Source organism: Crinia signifera, chromosome 7, assembly GCF_055691185.1.
Source record: "Crinia signifera chromosome 7, ASM5569118v1, whole genome shotgun sequence".
Lineage (NCBI taxonomy): Eukaryota > Metazoa > Chordata > Amphibia > Anura > Myobatrachidae > Crinia > Crinia signifera.
The window spans coordinates 118,334,399-118,352,333 of record NC_139223.1 but is presented as its reverse complement, the minus strand read 5'-3'; the positions used below and the strand labels follow the sequence as shown (position 1 = coordinate 118,352,333).

The 17,935-nt window shown below is 42.7% G+C and overlaps 1 protein-coding gene across 6 annotated transcripts in view; it reads left to right on the top strand.

Annotated features, from left to right (window-relative positions):
- BIN1 (bridging integrator 1) overlaps positions 1-17,935 on the top strand; it is a 112,358-nt gene that overhangs the window by 69,255 nt on the left and 25,168 nt on the right. For 5 of the 6 annotated variants that reach the window (XM_083153660.1, XM_083153666.1, XM_083153664.1 and 2 more), the window contains exons 7-10: positions 3,142-3,234; positions 6,412-6,497; positions 8,415-8,490; positions 12,964-13,055. In XM_083153660.1, coding sequence (XP_083009786.1) covers positions 3,142-3,234; positions 6,412-6,497; positions 8,415-8,490; positions 12,964-13,055 — 347 coding nt within the window. The remainder of the gene's footprint in view (positions 1-3,141; positions 3,235-6,411; positions 6,498-8,414; positions 8,491-12,963; positions 13,056-17,935) is intronic. The other variant, XM_083153662.1, reaches the window with a different exon arrangement.

The following is a 17,935-nucleotide window of genomic DNA, read 5'->3' as shown; positions in this document are numbered from 1 at the left end:
ACTGGCACCCATTCACTTTACTGGCATAGTCGCAACTATTGCCGCAACATCCTTATCGCATGCAACCTGTATAAAGAGTTAGATTTGTATGAGTTATTTTGTTTCTGTGCAGGGTAAATACTGGCTGCATTTTTTCAGTTTCAACACACCCCACCCAAATTTAACACTCTCTGCACATGTTACATCTGCCCCAACTGCAGTGCACATGCCCATTTCGAGAATAAATTTGTACTGCGATCAGATCTGAATAAAGGCCCATACACACTGGGCGACTTTGAGCTGAAAGTTGCTCAAAACAGCATGTTTCAGCTCAAAGCAGCCCAGTGTGTATGCTCCGGTGATGAGCAGTGAGCGCTGCTGCGCGCTCCCGCATCATTGCCGGGAAAGCCGTTCATCTGCTGGTAATACCAGCAGATGAGAGGCTTTGAGGCCGGCTTTGCATAGCACTGAACTATGCAAAGCCCCCCCCCCCTGCTTATGGCGCCGGGCAGGGGAAACGCCGCTCAGTGTGTATGCACTGAGTGTCTTTTCCCCCCAGCAATGAACGTGATCTTCACTGTCCATACACTCTGGGTATAGTCGCCAGTATGTATGGACCTCAAGGGTCATTATGCTAATTTCAACACACCTGCTTCTGCAAACGCACCTAATTGGATGGGCTCTAATGTATATAATTCTGTATTCTTTATATTCTATATTATTATATCTATACTATTTTCTTACATGTAGTTTATATTGCTTTGTTTACACTGGTAATAGTCGGATTTTGCAAATCCTTATATATAAATGATCCCAATATCATGTGAGAACATAGTATTTGGACACTGCACTGTGTATAACAGGTTGTATTTGTTTCTATCTAGCACGTTTCTGAAATGTTTACAAATTCACACAAATATCTCCTCATTTTTATAGAATAGTACAGCTTGTTTCTTTTTGGGATCTTGTGCTTTTTGGGTAAAACCTACCAAAACCCTGAAAAAATTGTCATTCTGTAATGCATTTACTCCTTTAATTTAATAACTCCTTTGTCTTATAAAAACATGGGGTATTTATGAATTGCTGGCGTGATGCAGAGTATACTGTGGGCCTTGTACCGTTTATGCTACAATTTGTTGCTCCATAACCGCTGACGTGTTCACTATTAGGTAAATTCTTTAGCCCGACTTGAGAAACCTGTTGGCTATGTATCTGTTGGGGCACAACCTATCACATCATGCAAAGGCTGCCAAAGCATGATGGGACATTTAGTTGCATAATTGCTAGACAATGATACACTGCCAAAACCTCCTTTTAAAGAGTCTCTTTACACAGGTATAATGCAATGGTATCCAGATGGCTGACATATATTTTATATATTTATATGGTCAACATGTTCGAATTGTTGACACAAGTAATAGGTCAGCATGATAAATGACACATGAAAAGGTCGACATGCATTTTTCATGATTGTTCTCATTTAATGGACTTTTCCATACGTGAATCATACACTCAAAGCAAGACGCCTGGCCCGGTGCATGGCTAGCAAAGCGGTACACTAATTTGTGTGCTCAGGTGTCGACATTTGACAACAAAAAAACATGAAACTCTTGTTGACCTTTTTGGGGTCATCCTATGACGGTTGACCTTCACATTGTCTGTGACCTGATGGGGACTACACATGATAGATCGCTCAAAACGCTCAGCACACGGCAATGTGCCCCTGAGCGATCTGTCAGGGGGCTATAGCGGCGCATGGGGTCTCACAATGCTATTGCTATGACCCCGCACACAGTGATGTAGGGTAATTTTCTAAGTGAGCTAATGCGATCGCATAGAAAATGCCCTGAAATTGCCCCGTTTGAGGGCCCCATTATTCAGCAATGTTCTTGTGTTTGTAATGAGAACAAAAACTGTAGTCTGATCTTGCATTTAACACCTATACTATCTAGTGTTTGTAAGCAAGGTAGAAGATACTGGGTGGTGTGCAACATTTGGGAAGTTTGGCTGTTCTTCAGGAGGCTTCTATACAGTAATAAATGACAATGACTGATGCTATAGTGGCATTTTTTTTTTTAATTATTATTTTTTTTATTGCTATAAGAAGTACAATTACCACCATTGTATAGAACTCTATCCAGTGTCTGTCATTTAGTTTTAATGGCAACACTATTCTTCCCTCAACCGTCTATGTCCTAGAACTGGTCTCCTGTATACCTGCTATGATGTCCTGATTCTTACACTTTTCTTTTTGTTGATGCCCCGCCATTATGAATATCAAAATACATGCCAAGTTCATTAGGGTGGGGCACCAGAATCAGAAAAACATAGTAAACATAAGGCCACTATGGTTTTATAAAATTACACATCATTGGTAAGTAAAATTCAGGATTCTTTATTTTTTATAGCAACATCTACCCCGTAGTATATTTTTATGTCCTTAATATCCTATTTCCTTCAAATTCCAGCTACACCTCTTTAGTACACAAGTTAGATGCCAGGCTCTATGGGAGCACCCCCCAAAATTGTGCTTTTGCAGTCATTTAGTAGGGGTTCCCTTGAGCACTGAGCTATTAATAAAAAATAAAAAAAAGATTGTGGCTCCTGTATTATTGAGTGATCCACATTATGTGCATTCCCATCCCAACCAGTACAACCAGCCCACGCAGCGGGCCCGGTGCCTCGCTACGCTCGGCACACTAATTTATTCTCCCTCCAGGGGTGTCGTGGACACCCCAGGAGGGAGAATGTGTCGGCATTTCGGCGGTCGGGATTCCGGCGTCGGGATTCTGAACGCCGGGATCCCGACAGCCGGGATTTTAACTGCATCCCCTATATAGCTATGCATGGATTGTAACTAACACCAAGGTGTAAATGCTCTAGAAGACAGTCTTCTTAAACTGAATACGTCCGGCTGTTCTTAATTCCTGATCTGTGATTAATTCTTCTTGTTGCTCTTCGCAGTTGTGATTTTGTCAGCGCCAGTGGCCCAATCTGTGTGGAACGCTATTTGCTTCTCTTTTGGCATGCAACAAAGGATGACATAATACTGATTGCTCCTCGGTACCTTGCTATTTCCTCCCTCCTTGTAATTGTCAGTATTATAATCTCTTCTCTTTCTGTGCCTTTTCTCTTTCTTTACCTGTGTGGAAACCTTGGCAGCCCGTGTCACTGCTTGAGAAGGCTGCACCACAATGGTGCCAGGGAAAAATCCAAGCTCATCTGGTTGCCCAAACTAACCTGCTCCGAAACCAGGTGACTCCCTGGCCGAGCCCTAACAATGCATGAGCTTCGCTTCCAGTCTGTCCTGCAGCCGTGCTCAGTCTTATGGCCTAATGTTATGGTTTTCAGTTTTACTTCGAGTTCATAGCCGTCACATTTACAAAAGAGTAAAGTGAATTTTACCTGTCTGTCTTCATTACAGAGCCATTTTGTTGGAGCCTAATCTGTATCGGTCAGTTTACTATAATATGACTAGTAGTATTACTAAATGTAATTTAATCTTTGCTGCTATTAAGTAGTAGACATATATATTATATATCATTTTTTTTTTTATATCATTTTTTTTCCTCAAAAAAATAAATCCTTCTATGCAGAGACTTTATGATGGTTCTCTCTGGCGTGAGAAGAACTTTTCCCTGGGGATATTTTGTACTTAGCTCCCAGCGTTTGTTGCCAGATCCATCACATGAGTACTGATGAAGATACTGGGAGGGAATTTGTTTCTATGCACAAATCAATTGGTTAATATTAGGAAAAGCACAAGTTACTTCCCACAATCAAAATAAAATACATTGCGGCATACGAAGTGGAAACCAAAAAATACTGGAACTCGGCCAGTACAGTAAAAGATTCTTTGAGACTAAGCACGGACTGCTCTCTGTACCATTTATTATTGTACTGCCATAGGAATGTCACATTATGTTCAGTTCACATACAGTATCTCCCAGCTTCCAAGGGCTCATTATAACTGACCACTACATTGCATTAGAAATAAGTGATACCCCTGACTAGTTTCCTGCAAGTAGATCGTTATTCCCTGTGCCTAATGTAATCTGAATAGTGTCACAGTAATAAGCTACTGTAGTTAACTCTGAGTCCAGAGTATCACGGTTTCAAATGCCAATAACATTATTATTTAAATATTTAGTTAATTATACTTAGGGCCGGCGCCACCACTAGGCAGCTCTAGGCATTTGCCTAGGGCGCCGGCACCTGGAGGGCGGCAGTTCGCCCCGCACCCCCAGCGAACTGTGTCAAAAAATTGCTGCCCCGGCGTCCCTGCAGTGCTGGGGCGGTCAGGGGTGTCCGTGCCGTAGGGGTACCTGCAGCGCCGTCATGTGTATAAAGCTCGCTGCGGCCGGCGGGGTCCCTGTAGTGAATAGCAAATAACTAGCGCTATGTGCGCGGCAGCGCGGGAAGCGCTAGTTATTTGCTATTCACTACAGGGACCCCACCGGCCGCAGCCAGCTTTATATACATGACGGCACCGCAGGTACCCCTACGGCACGGACACCCCTGACCGCCCCAGCACTGCAGGGACGCCGGGGCAGCAATTTTTTTACACAGGTACCACCCCCCCTCCCTCCCCCCGGCACCGGGCGCCACCACCCCGACTCGCCTGGGGCGCTCCGGTGCCTTGCACCGGCCCTGATTATACTTCAAATCTAGATTTATTGTGATGTTCTAAGTTCCTCAGAGCCTTGTTCCTCCTGGTAGTTTCAAACAGCAGCTCTGACCCTGCCTGCACACTGTCTTATTAACTGAATGCAATTACAGTAGCTTCTTTTGAGCAACTTGGAGACTGTATATGAAAGCTGTGCTATTGTGACATTCCGAGCAGTTGTGTGGTAACTATGTTGTTCTGTAGAATTTTGCATGTGTGTCATGTGTAATTGCTGGTTATCTAATTTCTTATTTCAAAAGATAGAAGCATGAAAGTGTAACATGTGCATTTAGAATTGTAGGACACTGGAAAGATGATTCACTTCCAGATATAGCACCTGTCTGCACAGTATCCTCGTGGAAGCAGGAGTGCAGATGCCAAAGGACCCATCCATGCTGGAGTCCTTACAAAACGGACTTGCATTCTTTCTCTAAACTATTGCATTGTAGACGGTGGATTTTATTATGGCTGATGCACAGGAGAAAGTGGGTGTTGCCCAGAGACTTATTAAGATCTCGTTGTAATTATGCTACATAATGGCTTATGATGCCTCCACTCACTGTCAAAATAATGAGTGAATATGCCCATACACCAGTGAGGGTGATCCTCTGATATCCCAAACATCCAGCACAACTGTAATGGCCAGCAATGATCATTGATCAGTATGGGGATAAGGAATATTAAGCATGTTAAAAAGTTTTTTTTTTTTTTTTTTTTTTAACGCATGTTTACTGTTTCTGAACCCCTGGCACTACCAGTAGGGGATCGGGGTATTATTTTGATTCATTGCTGGTGTAGGGGCACCTTTATTAAGTAAAAAAACAAACAAACACTCATTTGGGCCTCTGTGCTGTGTGGGAGCCCAGATTGTCAGTGGGGGTGCCGTATGACGCTCCGACAGTGAGGATCCCAACAGTCAGTATTCTGCTCCGACAGGGGGATCCCGACTCACAGGTGCTATTCTCCCTTGTGGGGGTCCATGACTCCCATAGAGGGAGAATAAAACCTGTAGCGAGACACTAGGCTCGCTGTGTGGTGAGCGCAGCGAGCCCGCAAGGGGCTTCTTTGTGCTAGCCCCCCTGTTGGAGCTTCGGCGGTCAGGAACCCGACGTCGGGATAAGGACTGTCGGGATCGCCACTGTCGGAGGCGCATACCACACCCGTCAGTGGATGATCTGGTTCTAATCAGAGACAACTGTGCATTTCTGTAATTTTCTTGTAAACAGTAGTTCTGAAATGAAAACAAAATTGTAGTTGCTATGGGTGATATCATCTTCCTCCTGTGCGCCATTTTATAAAATGTCTGCAAATGTGTCTTCCTGTTACAGTAATATTTTAGGTTAGAACAAAGAAGTTGTACACACAAATATGCATTATATTATAAACAGGAAGTATTAGTCTTTTACAATAGAAGGCACATAAAACAAAAGACACATTTATCATGAAGATATGGTACAACATGAAGGAACCTTCACGTGAGCAATTCTGCATGTTCTAAAATATGTGCGTAGAATAAGTAGTGTAATCTAATGTAGATTATATTGCTGTAATTTACCGTTAGCAGCACTGTACTATATAAATAGAAACTAAATTATATACAGAATATTATACTGCCGATGTGGGTTGTAAGGATATTACAAGTAACCACAGAATGACCTCTTACTAAAATGACTATTCAGCCATATTGCCTACCCTACATCATAGAATCAGGAATTCATGTGTGTTATACACAGTGTTGTGACATTCTTCTGTCTTGTTCTGGGCAGGCTGAGGAAGAGCTTCTAAAATCCCAGAAAGTGTTTGAGGAGATGAACATGGACCTACAGGAGGAGCTGCCGTCATTATGGAACAGGTATGTAAGTGTAACATGTCTGGTTTAGTTAAACCTAATAGTTTTGATCGATGGAAAACAGAATATGGCCTGTCCACTATAGAGGTATATTGTATGTATCAGTAGTTGGCAGCTGTGTAATAACCCCAGAGGCTAGGATTGTTAATGAGAACCAGATTGGCTAGAGATAGAAATGAGATGGGGCTATCCTAAATTAAGGGCAGTTTCTGCACGCACATGTGTAATTTAGGGTTATGTAAATTAGAGCCAAGGATCATCCATGAAGTCCCAACACTTGGCTTGATGACTATCAATAGCTGTGGTGTGGGGGCGGATCTCTATTCCCTGGGGATCGGCAGTGCTGGATGCATTGGGTGCTATGCGGTGCCCAGAAATCAGCAAAGGCCTTCACACACTTTCCAAGCTAACCCAGCTCTCAAATTTGCTAGTTTCATAGGAATCTGGGGGTGGGCTTAAGAGTGTGTGGTGGTTTATGCAAATTTTCTGGCACCTCATGGTGCCTGATGCATACAATGTGCCTGGGGATTGACCCAGCACATATATTACATGCATGATAACATGTATATGAATATGTGCTTAGCGATTCCCCCCTGCCCCTTACAGCCGGCGGTGTAGCCAGTGTTAATTAACCTTTTGCTTTAAAACAATGGTTTCCTGTTAGTCTACTCTTTAAATATTGACATCGATCGGAAAACACTGGTGCTTTCTATTCCAGTATAAAACTGATCATTGTCAGTGGTTCTAACAGTCACATACCCCTTCATATAAAATAACTGTATCAGATGGGATAGTTTGGGCAGAAATTTACATAAACTTCTCAATGTAAAAAGAAAAACCCTAATGACCTGCAATTTCAGCACCGTCATTGTAATATATGACTGAGCACACCTTTAGAACTTTTTTGAGAACTGTAGGAAAAGCCCTATTAGTTTTGTCTTGATCATGACTTGAGTTGACCCATTTTGAACAGCAGTAAATCTGACTTCGCCGCCGCTGTACTTTGGGCCTTATTCAGATCTGATTGCAGTACAAATGTGTTCTCAAAATGGGCAAAGCCATGTGCGCTGCAGGTGGGGCAGATGTAACATGTGCAGAGAGAGTTATTCTTCTGCACCCCTGAGAGCTGTACAATAAACAGCAATGATGGTGGATGGGAGGTAATGCAGTCATTAGGTTGACAGTTTCTACGTCGGTCAAAAGTTTGACCACTATTGGTTGACACATGGAAAATGTCAACATGCATTAGGTTGACAAGAGTTTTTCATGTAAAAAAAAAAAAGGACAAGTTCATACTTTACCATCCTAGTGGAGGGGGAATATAATAGTGTACTAAACTCAGTGGGGCACCGTGCCTGAAGCATGTCAAGCGCAGTGAACCATGTAAGGCAGGGCTGGGCAATTGCGGCCCTCCAGATGTTGAGGAACTACACATCCCAGCATGCCTTGCATCAGTTTCAGCATGGCCACATAGCAAAACTAATGCAAAGCATCCTGGGATGTGTAGTTCCTCAACATCTGGAGGGCCGCAATTGCCCAGCCCTGAGCAAGGGGTGGTGGTAGTCTTATACGGTTCCCTGGTCAACCTATGTTAACATCGACCTCAACAAAATGTGAAAAACTCAGGTCAACCCTTTCCATGTCGACTTTTGTTTGTGTCACCATTTTGACCATGTCGAGGTAAGAAGATAGAAGCAATGTATTTTTTTTTTTTTCACTTTAAACTTTAAGGCCTATTGAAATCCATAAAATAGAAACCTAGATTAAAAGTAATGTTATTCTGTTAGACACTATTAAAAAGGAATGACAGGTGACCCAGACAAGACTCAAGTAACGATCCTGAACAGCCGCAAACTCTCAGAAATTTGAGGATCAGCCATTTGGGAGAAATGACAGATAATGTTTATGTTTGTTTGGCAGCCGTGTTGGTTTCTATGTCAACACATTCCAGAGCATTGCTGGGTTGGAGGAGAACTTCCATAAAGAAATGAGTAAGGTAAGGAGATTGCAGCTGTTTCTAAACTGAATGCATTCTGTGTGGACTGTTTATTGGGTAGAAAAATCTGCAACGGTCATGGGCTTCATGCAAAGGCCCCATACCCTTAAACTACAATGTTATGTTTGAAAACATGTTGGTAAAACCTATTGCATTGTGCTGCAGAAACTAGTGTCCACTTATAAATAAAACAAAACTTCTAATATAGAGCATATAAAAATGTAGATGTTTTAAGATAATTTGTGATTTGGAGAATTCATGTTTGGGATGAATACAGTTGCATTCGCCTCTGTGGTTTAAATGCTATTGTAAAGCGCAACGGAATATGCTGCGCTATATAAGAAACTGTTAATAAATAAATAATAAATGCTGCAAACAGCACCACATATTGCACCCATTGTCCAGCTGAATACCAAACAGGACATGAGACCTACCTGTGCTATAGAGGTCTGGCTACAGGCTGTTCACTTTACAGGAAGCTCAAAATGAAAAAATAGATTCATGGATGTGCGCAAAGCCAATATTCAACGCAACTGAGCGATAATCGGTAGACTGCACAGGTGCGCCATTCACATTGTGCATGCACCAAGGTGTCAGGGTGAACCTGTACACAATGGGGATTCTATTGCAAAGTGATTGACAGGAAGTTACCACTTAGGGGTGTTAACACGGTATAAATGGAAAGTGGTTGTAAAAACCCGGCTGTGTCACGGCTGTTTTATGAGGCTATGCTTAAGCTTGATGTTCATTGTTCTTGTGTATATGCTGTGTATGTGTACGGAATTGCGAATGAGTTGTGGTAGCTGGTTGGCAGCTTTACTTGCTAATATCAGCAGTTGCGTTGTGGAGAAAATCACACTTGCAACTGGATTTGCGTACTTCTCTCAAGCCATTACTTGGAATATGTGTGTGTGTGTGTGTGTGTGTGTTTTTACTTGGGGCCTGATTCAGATGTGGCTGCTGATGGTGCTGCGATTTTTTTGCCATCCGCAATTGCAAGAATATGCTAATATGTCCAAAAGATTCCCTCAGCGTAGGGATGCCCACTGTGGTCTCCTCTTTTCTGTCCAACAGCATATGACTTATGAAAAATAGACACCATTGTCAAAGATGGGGGCATCAGAGATTCACATAGGCTGAGCAGCTCTCAAGGGCTGTCCAGTAGCAAGGAAGATTGCAACTACTAATTTATGAGTGCCCCAAAAGTGCTGTGTAAATGACCATGACAGGCCTGCGTTTTCCCGACCACTCCCCTATACCGCCTGGAAACGCTGTAAACTGGTCACTGAGGGCCTTATTCTAGTTCACTCCAAAATCCTTCTTAGATGGACAAAACCATGTGCACTCCAGCGGGGCAGATGTAACATGTGCAGAGAGAATTAGATTTGGGTGAATTATTTTGTTTCTGTGCAGGGTAAATACAGGCTGCTTTATTTTTACACTGCAATATAGATCTCACTTTGAAGTAAAACCCCACCCAAATCTAACTCTCTCTGCACATGTTACATCTGCCCCACCTGCAGTGCACATGGTTTTGTCCATCTAAGAAGGATTTTGTCAGAAAGAGTGAACTAGAATATGGCCCTTAGTGTGACTAATGCCTCTTTGCGAGTGCTATCTTAAAGTCATTTACATGTGGAGTAAGAAAGTATCAACCAACTTTCTTACTCCAGCCACTTTGCGAGGCCCTTGGTGCACCCCTGCTTCCAAAACTGTCCAGTCACAAAATGTGAGGTTTGTGTTAATTGGGTGTCGCCATATAATAATATTAGAAAGCAAAGGGACAAAAAAGTCTCAAACTAAAATAAGCTTGCTCTAATAAATTATTATAGGGCACTAATTAAGTCTCCCACTGGTTTAAGGTGTCATTGATAGCTGCCTTCACTGTGTGTTAATGATTGGTACACATTAAAGGTTTCTTCCCTACAAATAAAGGTTCTGGACGCAGTATGGATACTTTTGTTCTATTTTTAAACCATGCTATATGAAAATTGGTAGATCTCCTGCAATAGAGGATCCACGCTAACTCTGTATTTTCTCATTGTACAAGCACTTCTGTAGCGGTTGACAAAAATAATTAAAATCACAGTATGCAAAGGTATTGAACATTCAAACCTCCAGCTTTTGTGAAACTACCAATCTTAACATGCCTTCGAAATTCTTGATATTAGATAATGCAAAACCCTCTGCAGTCTTTGTTTAGCATTACTTCAGCTAATAAAAATCTACTTCTGCAGCTCTCCAGAGTGCTGTGGCAGTTAGCACATGGGCAGCTTTACAAGGACACTCATGGGTGTTGAAGTTAATTTTTTTTTATCTCCTCAAACAAAACAATTTAATGAACTAATACCAGCTAAAATTGTTATTTCCCATTTTCTTACCTGTACTGTGTAGGTAATGAATGAGGGCGGGATGCTGTAACATCCGTGCCCCCCATCCACCGCAAACACACACCTGCCGACCTGCTTAAATTCCCAGTATGGCTGGCATCTGGAAGACAATCCTGGGCATTCCAGGAATCCCGGTATGGAGAGATTTTCATATCCTGAATCCCGGGATTGAAAAGTGGAGCGGGATTGGCCTCCCCACAAATGAATGAACCTGGGCGGTCTGATCCAGCTCTTGTTCATAGAGAGGGAGATGGCAAGGAGTATTCATTGAGGCTAGCTGGGGTGGGCCTTAATAATAATTATTATTATTATTATTATTGTCTATAATAATAAACTTTATTATATAGGGTTGTGAAGGCAACTAGATCTAATCAGGATATAACAAACTTGATACTAGCTGGCGCCAAAGGACTCTGCAACCACTGGAGTGGAGCACAAATTGGACAGCTTTACCCGGATTGGACCTGGAATCATGCTCAGAAACCTCTCCTCCAAGGTGGAAGTACCTGATGTGCAGGAACAGTGTAGACGGCCCCCTCATTCACCAGAGCCAAGTGCATTGCACGCGTACTTCATCTTCATCTGAGAGAGATTGCCTTATTTATAAGAGCTCAGGCTTGAGAATCTGGAGTAAAAACATGTAAAATACTAAGAATTCCTCTGTGGAGATGAAACTTATTACTTACTTGAAGCCACACCGAGCACATGTTTAAAATTAATGTTTAAAAAGATTCCAGCTGTAAATTCTCGGGTTAAGAAAATGGCTAGGACTGTGGCTGTTGGGTGTGTCTGGTTTCAGAACCATATTTTATGACTGACATCAGTCAGGACTTTATATACGATCTGTAATCGGATGTCTTAGATTTCGGATCCAGCAGAATAAGTATGGTCATGTAAAAGGAGTCCTAGGCAACTTGTGAGTCTCCAGCTGGTGAGAAACTGCTAGTCTGCATAATAAGTGGACCTCTGTCTGCCAGAGCATGATGAGACTTTACTGCTTAACAGTGAGGTCAATTCCTGACTATTGCCTTATATGTAGAGGGTTTGTATGTTCTCTTTTGGTTTCTGTGGGTTTCCTTAGTTTTCCTCTCACAATCCAACATTTTTGGTACATAAATTGGCTTTTGCCAATAATGGACCCTAATGTATGTTTGTCCATGTGATAGGGACTATATATTGTAAGCTCCGAAACTGCCATCAGGGGAGGGCTGATGGGACTGCAGTTCAGGGTCCTGACAGAGGGTGACCCATCCCTAGCTCATGAAGGGGACTCCCTGAGCAACTGGCCCTGAAAGAGAGTGGAGGATGTCTGCAACTGGGTCTACATCCTGGCTGATGGTGCCTGTGGCTGAATCTTTGCTACACCCTGGAGGATGAGGAGAGGCAGGAGTTGCAGCTTTAAGGTCCCGTGGAGCTGGCAGCATACACCTTCAATCCACAACACCTGAACAGACAGCTGTTGTCGGAAGAGCCAGTGACCCAGTCCTTGTCTTCTTAGCCAATGTGCATGCACAGACAAAATAGGCTCACATGTTGCTCTTCCTGTTCTGCTTCCTCTATGCACTTGAGCTGGAGTACTAGACTTACACCTGAAGGACTAGAAGCAAGAGGGCCTGGCCACCTTCTATCATGCAGCCAGCACAACATCCTGCTTGCAGAGGCCCTGGCTGGGGGCCTGCTGAATAGGCTACAAGTAGGCTGGGAATCTGAGTTGGGCAGCTTTGGATGTCTTTGCAGTACAAGCTTGGATCTATGGTTGCACAACCGACCAGGACATCACAAAGATCCTAGGGGATGCCGAACCCTGACTGGACAGGCTATGGTTTATATTGATTTTATTTATTCAACTTCAATCCATAAAGCACAAATATATTTTAACTGTTTTTGTTTGTTTATTTTGTTAGATTTTGTAACGATAAAATATTTGGAAGTGCCTCTAGACAAACTTCTCTCGCCTTTCCACAACTTGTCTTGTGTCTTCACTCATGGCAAATAATGAATCTTCTTCTTTTTTATTTACTTTTGTATCTGCAGCAATAACTGGATCTTAAGGTTAAGTCAAATGTGTTTATTTTTATTACAGCTGCATGAAAACCTCAATGGAGTAATGACAACTTTAGAGAGTCAGCAGGGAAAACCATCTACTAATGCCTACACTGTGAAAGCCCAGCCTAGGTAAGTTTTGGCACCATTGTGCAATAGTTACTTAATCTGCATAATTATCACCTTTTACAGGTCTCCTATTTTAAGCAGTCACTAAAGTAATTCTGTAACTTGGTTGCATTTGCTATGTTCTGTAGAAAGGTGAGTAACAAATCATGGGTGCAGTGTGAATGGTGCGTATCCCCTTAGACCCAGAGGCCCATGTGCACCACACACATTGCACACATTCTAGAAATACTTATGAAGAATATAGAAAATGCAGCCAAGTTACCGAATTACTTTTAAATCTGTCACCACAAAAAAATTGCTGACAAAATGGCCGCTGAGTATGCGCAGTAGGAATTTTGTCTCCAGAACATGGAAGGTGCCATGTTTCCGGAGACTTGCGCAATAGACTCTGGTACGATGCAGACTTTATAGAGGGATTTCTATGATCTGATCACAATCGGGAAGCATAGATCTCACTAAAATTTACATTTTGTTGTCTGAGGTTTGCCTAGACTATCTGTTTTTATAGGCTTATATTCTAGTTTTGAGTAAATTATTTTATTAGAGCTACAACATAATGAATAAGGTTGAGTTTGAAATAAAAGGGTGGATTCCATTAAAACTGCTATTAAATAGCTCCGGGAATTAATTCCCGGAGCAATTTAAAAAGCAGTGAATCTGATTTAACTCTTATCACGTTTTATTTATAATTCGTACAGGTGATTAACAGTGCCATACTTGTGATACAGCACTGTGATGTTGCCGCAATGTTAGTAGTGGGCTTACCACCTGGGGTAACAGCATGAAAACCGGCTTTTAAACAGCATTTTGTTGGTGCGGTAACCTGCAACTTCCGCCTTAAACACCTGGGTGCAATCTGGCTAATTGAATAACTTTGGACATTGTTTTCTGGAAATATTCATTAACCCATTTAATCTAATCTCTCCCCCCCCCCCCCCCAAAATAAAAAAGAAAAAGAAAAGAAAAAACATGTATTTCTTATATTGAAGCATATATTTTATATAGTTTTGGACCATAGTATTGTGATTCTAATTGCACAAATTAATTGAACAGTACTTCTGAGCAAAATGGCTATTGGACTGACGCATAACAGAAAGTGTAACTCCTGTCTACATAGTGAACATCCAAACTTATTTAGAGAAGACACGTTCTTAGGCAACTAGTAATTTTTTTCATTCATGTGCCCTATTTTATATTCAGAATCTCCTACATTTCTATGCTGATCCCTGCACACTAGTTAATTACAAATATGTCTAGTCTGCATGTTTGGTAAATATAGCACTTGATGCTGCTAAAACAACATATGAGGTTCATTAGTTTGGTGCAATCCATGACTGTATATTTCATCTTATTTTACCTTCAAAATGTTGCATTCAACACAGGGGTGTATCTAGAACTTTGTGGGCCCCATAGCAAAATCATGAAAGCCATTGATTTATAGACTGGGCACTATATTGGGGTATAAAAGGATGGATGGAGGAAGCATAGATAGAAACACGGACGGATGGAGCACAAAATGATGGTATAGATCAGGCATGTCCAGCCTGCAGCCCTCCAGCTGTTGTGAAACTACAGATCCAAGCATGCCTTGCCATAGTTTTAGCATTCCCTAATAGCAAGAATGTGGCAAGGCATGCTGGTGATATGTGCGGACAGACGAATCGACAGGGGTGCCGGGCGAGGTCCCGGCAGGCATTTACCCGGCATTGGGATCCCGACTGTCAAAACATTGACAGACGGGTTCCAGGCGGTTACCTGCTATTCTCCCTCGTGGGGGTCCACGACCTCCATAGAGGGAGAATAGAATAGGTGGGAGCGTAGTGAGCCACCGTGTCTGCAGCGAGGCCGCAACGGGTTTTGTTGCGCTCACCGGCCAGTTGGGATCCCGACGTCGGGCTAATGACTGTCGGGATCCCAACTGTCGGAACCCTATACCACACCCGAGCGACAGAGCACCACATGGGGGCATAGACGGAGGGTCTGGAGGGCACTAGAGGGCTCAGGCTTGCATGTGCAGGTCTACAGAAAAATGGCACGGTGGCCAATTTTCTGGTGATTTCTGCACCGCTGCTGCCGTCATCACTGGACTCTGGAGGGGTAAGTATTAAAATAAGGGTCCCAGTGTGTGGTGGGGACACTCTGGCTCAAGGACCCATGTGTGCCGCATGCACTGAAAGGAGGGGGCATAGACGGACAGACCTGGCAGGACCCTCTTACTATACAGGGTGTTGGGTAATCAGCTGTTATGGGACTCCATGACTTGGCGGCATCACTGACTGATTCTCTAGAACAAGCAGCTTTGCCTCCCTCCCAGGAAGTACACTGCTGGGCCCCGTACCCGATGTGCAGTAATAAAAAAGTGATCTTAGAGGGTGTAGTGGGATTGCCTTTGGGGCCTGGCCAATCCACCAGGCTCCATAGCAATTGCATCTCCTGTACCCTCTGTAGTTATGCCACTGATGCAACAGTAACATCAGATTACACAGTTATGCTGTATGTGATCACTAGATACAGAGGAAATGGAACTTGTCACAGTAGTAGTATTAAATGCTTAAATTATAGTACACAAATATACACAATATAGTATGTCTGTATGTGAGTAAAAGTATCATGTAAAAGGTATATGGGATTGTGTAAAAGCTGGAACGACCCATAATGCCAGAATGGTCCAGCTCAATGCAGCAATCTCTGCCCCTATGAAGCTTATAGTGCGTGTTCTGTCCCTCCACATCCATGGGTTGTCCTGTCTGGTGGAGGTGTCTGACACCTGTCACCAGGGAGATGGAGAGAATACAGCCTCCCTGTATGGTCCGGGGATGTAAAAACCAGAATGTTCCAGACTATATGGGAGGCTGTAATCTCTCCATTCTTTTCTTGCTGATAACTGTCGCAACCCCTTGAACATAGTCCAATTGTATGAACTAATCATTGGTAATGTCCAGAATCTTACAATCTCAGTTTTCCTTCCCAAGCACAATTTATAATCATCATGTAACAGTAGGGCAATTTGTATCCATTAGACCAATTGTGTAAGTGTTTGGATAGTTTCCAACAAGCAGGAAAGTTATATTTGTCGCCACTTGATATACCTTGAGATGTATTTGGATTCAGGTAGGGCAATATATAATATAGATGTAATTCCACGTGACTGAAAATGGTAAATTATTGTATCCACGCAATGAGGAATTATACAGTCTTAGGACAATATTCATATGGGCAACAGCCCCGGAGCTTACCGGGTCCTGATGGTTACTGTCCAATACTGTGGGTGATAGGTGCCGTCTGCCCGGTCCTCGGTACCACGTGTCAGAGGTCTGACGGGCATTGGATCGGAGAAGTTAGGTCCACAAGTCGCTTGGAACACGCAGCCCTCAGCGCCGCACGTCACTCTCCTGATGGGTGCTGGATACAGATGGAGCAGAGTCCTGCTGTGTTATTGTGATCACTCCCATACTGTACTTGCATGCCCCTTCATACCTTCACCCCATTCCGCCTTTAAGCAAGGTGCCATATGCCAGACATCTGTTTAATTTGGCATGGCTAAGAGCACATTGCTCAGGAAAGAAAAAAAAATGCTAATTAAATTTATGTCCAATTAGATTTCAAAATATGTGCTTCTAGGATCAGGTAACATTGTACAAAGAGTTTAGTTCTTTACTGATGACTGTAATTGTATCCTACCACCTTCAACAGAAAGAAAAATAATCTTTTCTCCAGACTGAGGCTAAAGAGGAGCAGGTAGCGGTAGAAACTGCATTGTGCATTAATAAGGGGTGCAGAGTGTATAGAATTAATGTGTGAGCTCAGCATGGGTTTATTTCCAGTGTCTATGTAACTAGTTACTAATACCTGCTAATATGTCCTGTATTCCTCACCAACTACCATTTGGGCCCCACTATGGATTGTAAACCAAGATCCGTCTTCGATTGCCGGCTGCCTGGATAAATGAACAATGTATTAAAAATTGTACTTTCTTTGCATGTCTGTGTGTAGTTGAAGTATAATGGAGGCCGCCATCTTCTGGTTTGCTGCAAAATTCATGACCGTGCATCCTATCAAATTAGTAAGGTACTGGGCTGACAAGGGAGTACATTTACTAAGATGGGAGTTCTATGGAATGTTGCCCATAGCAACTAATCAGATGAGATCTATTATCTCCTAGAAGATACTAAATAAAAAATAAGTAGCAGAATCTCATTTGTTCTATGGGCAACATCTCCTCTCCAACAGAACTCCCATCTTAGTAAATTTATGCCAAGGTACGTTTGCTAGAGGTTTACAGTATAGTATATGTTGTCCATGCAAACCATCGGATTTATCTTCTAGAAGGTAAAGTGACCTCCTCGTTCACTTTAGATGGTTGTGACTGTAAAGCAAGGATGAGATTTGAAAACCATAGCTCAGGGGGATATGGGTGCCACACACATTGGGGCAGATGTATTAAGCCTGGTGAAGAGATGAAACTGGAGATAAAGTGGAAGGAGAACGCACCAGCCAATCAGATCCCAACTGTCATATTTCAAACACAGCTGATTGGCTGGTGTGGTATCTCTTCCATGTTATCTCCACTTTATCTCCAGTTTATCTCTTCTCCAGGCTTAATACATCTGCCCCATTGATTTTTATATGAAGGTGCTATCACTGAGCCACTGAAAGCGTATTGTGCATAAAGGGATGGGTGTTTAGGTGAAGAAAGGAGGTTTGGGGTGCAGCCTAGCACTAATCACACCTCAAGTGTGGCCATGTCCACTGTGATCTGGATCTACCACCAAATGGACATAACCACTCGCCTATTGAAAATTTTGGGGGCAAAAACCAGGTGTAATGCTGGAAAAGAGGCATGTCATCCATAAGACCAATCAGAAGCTACACAAGCACGGATT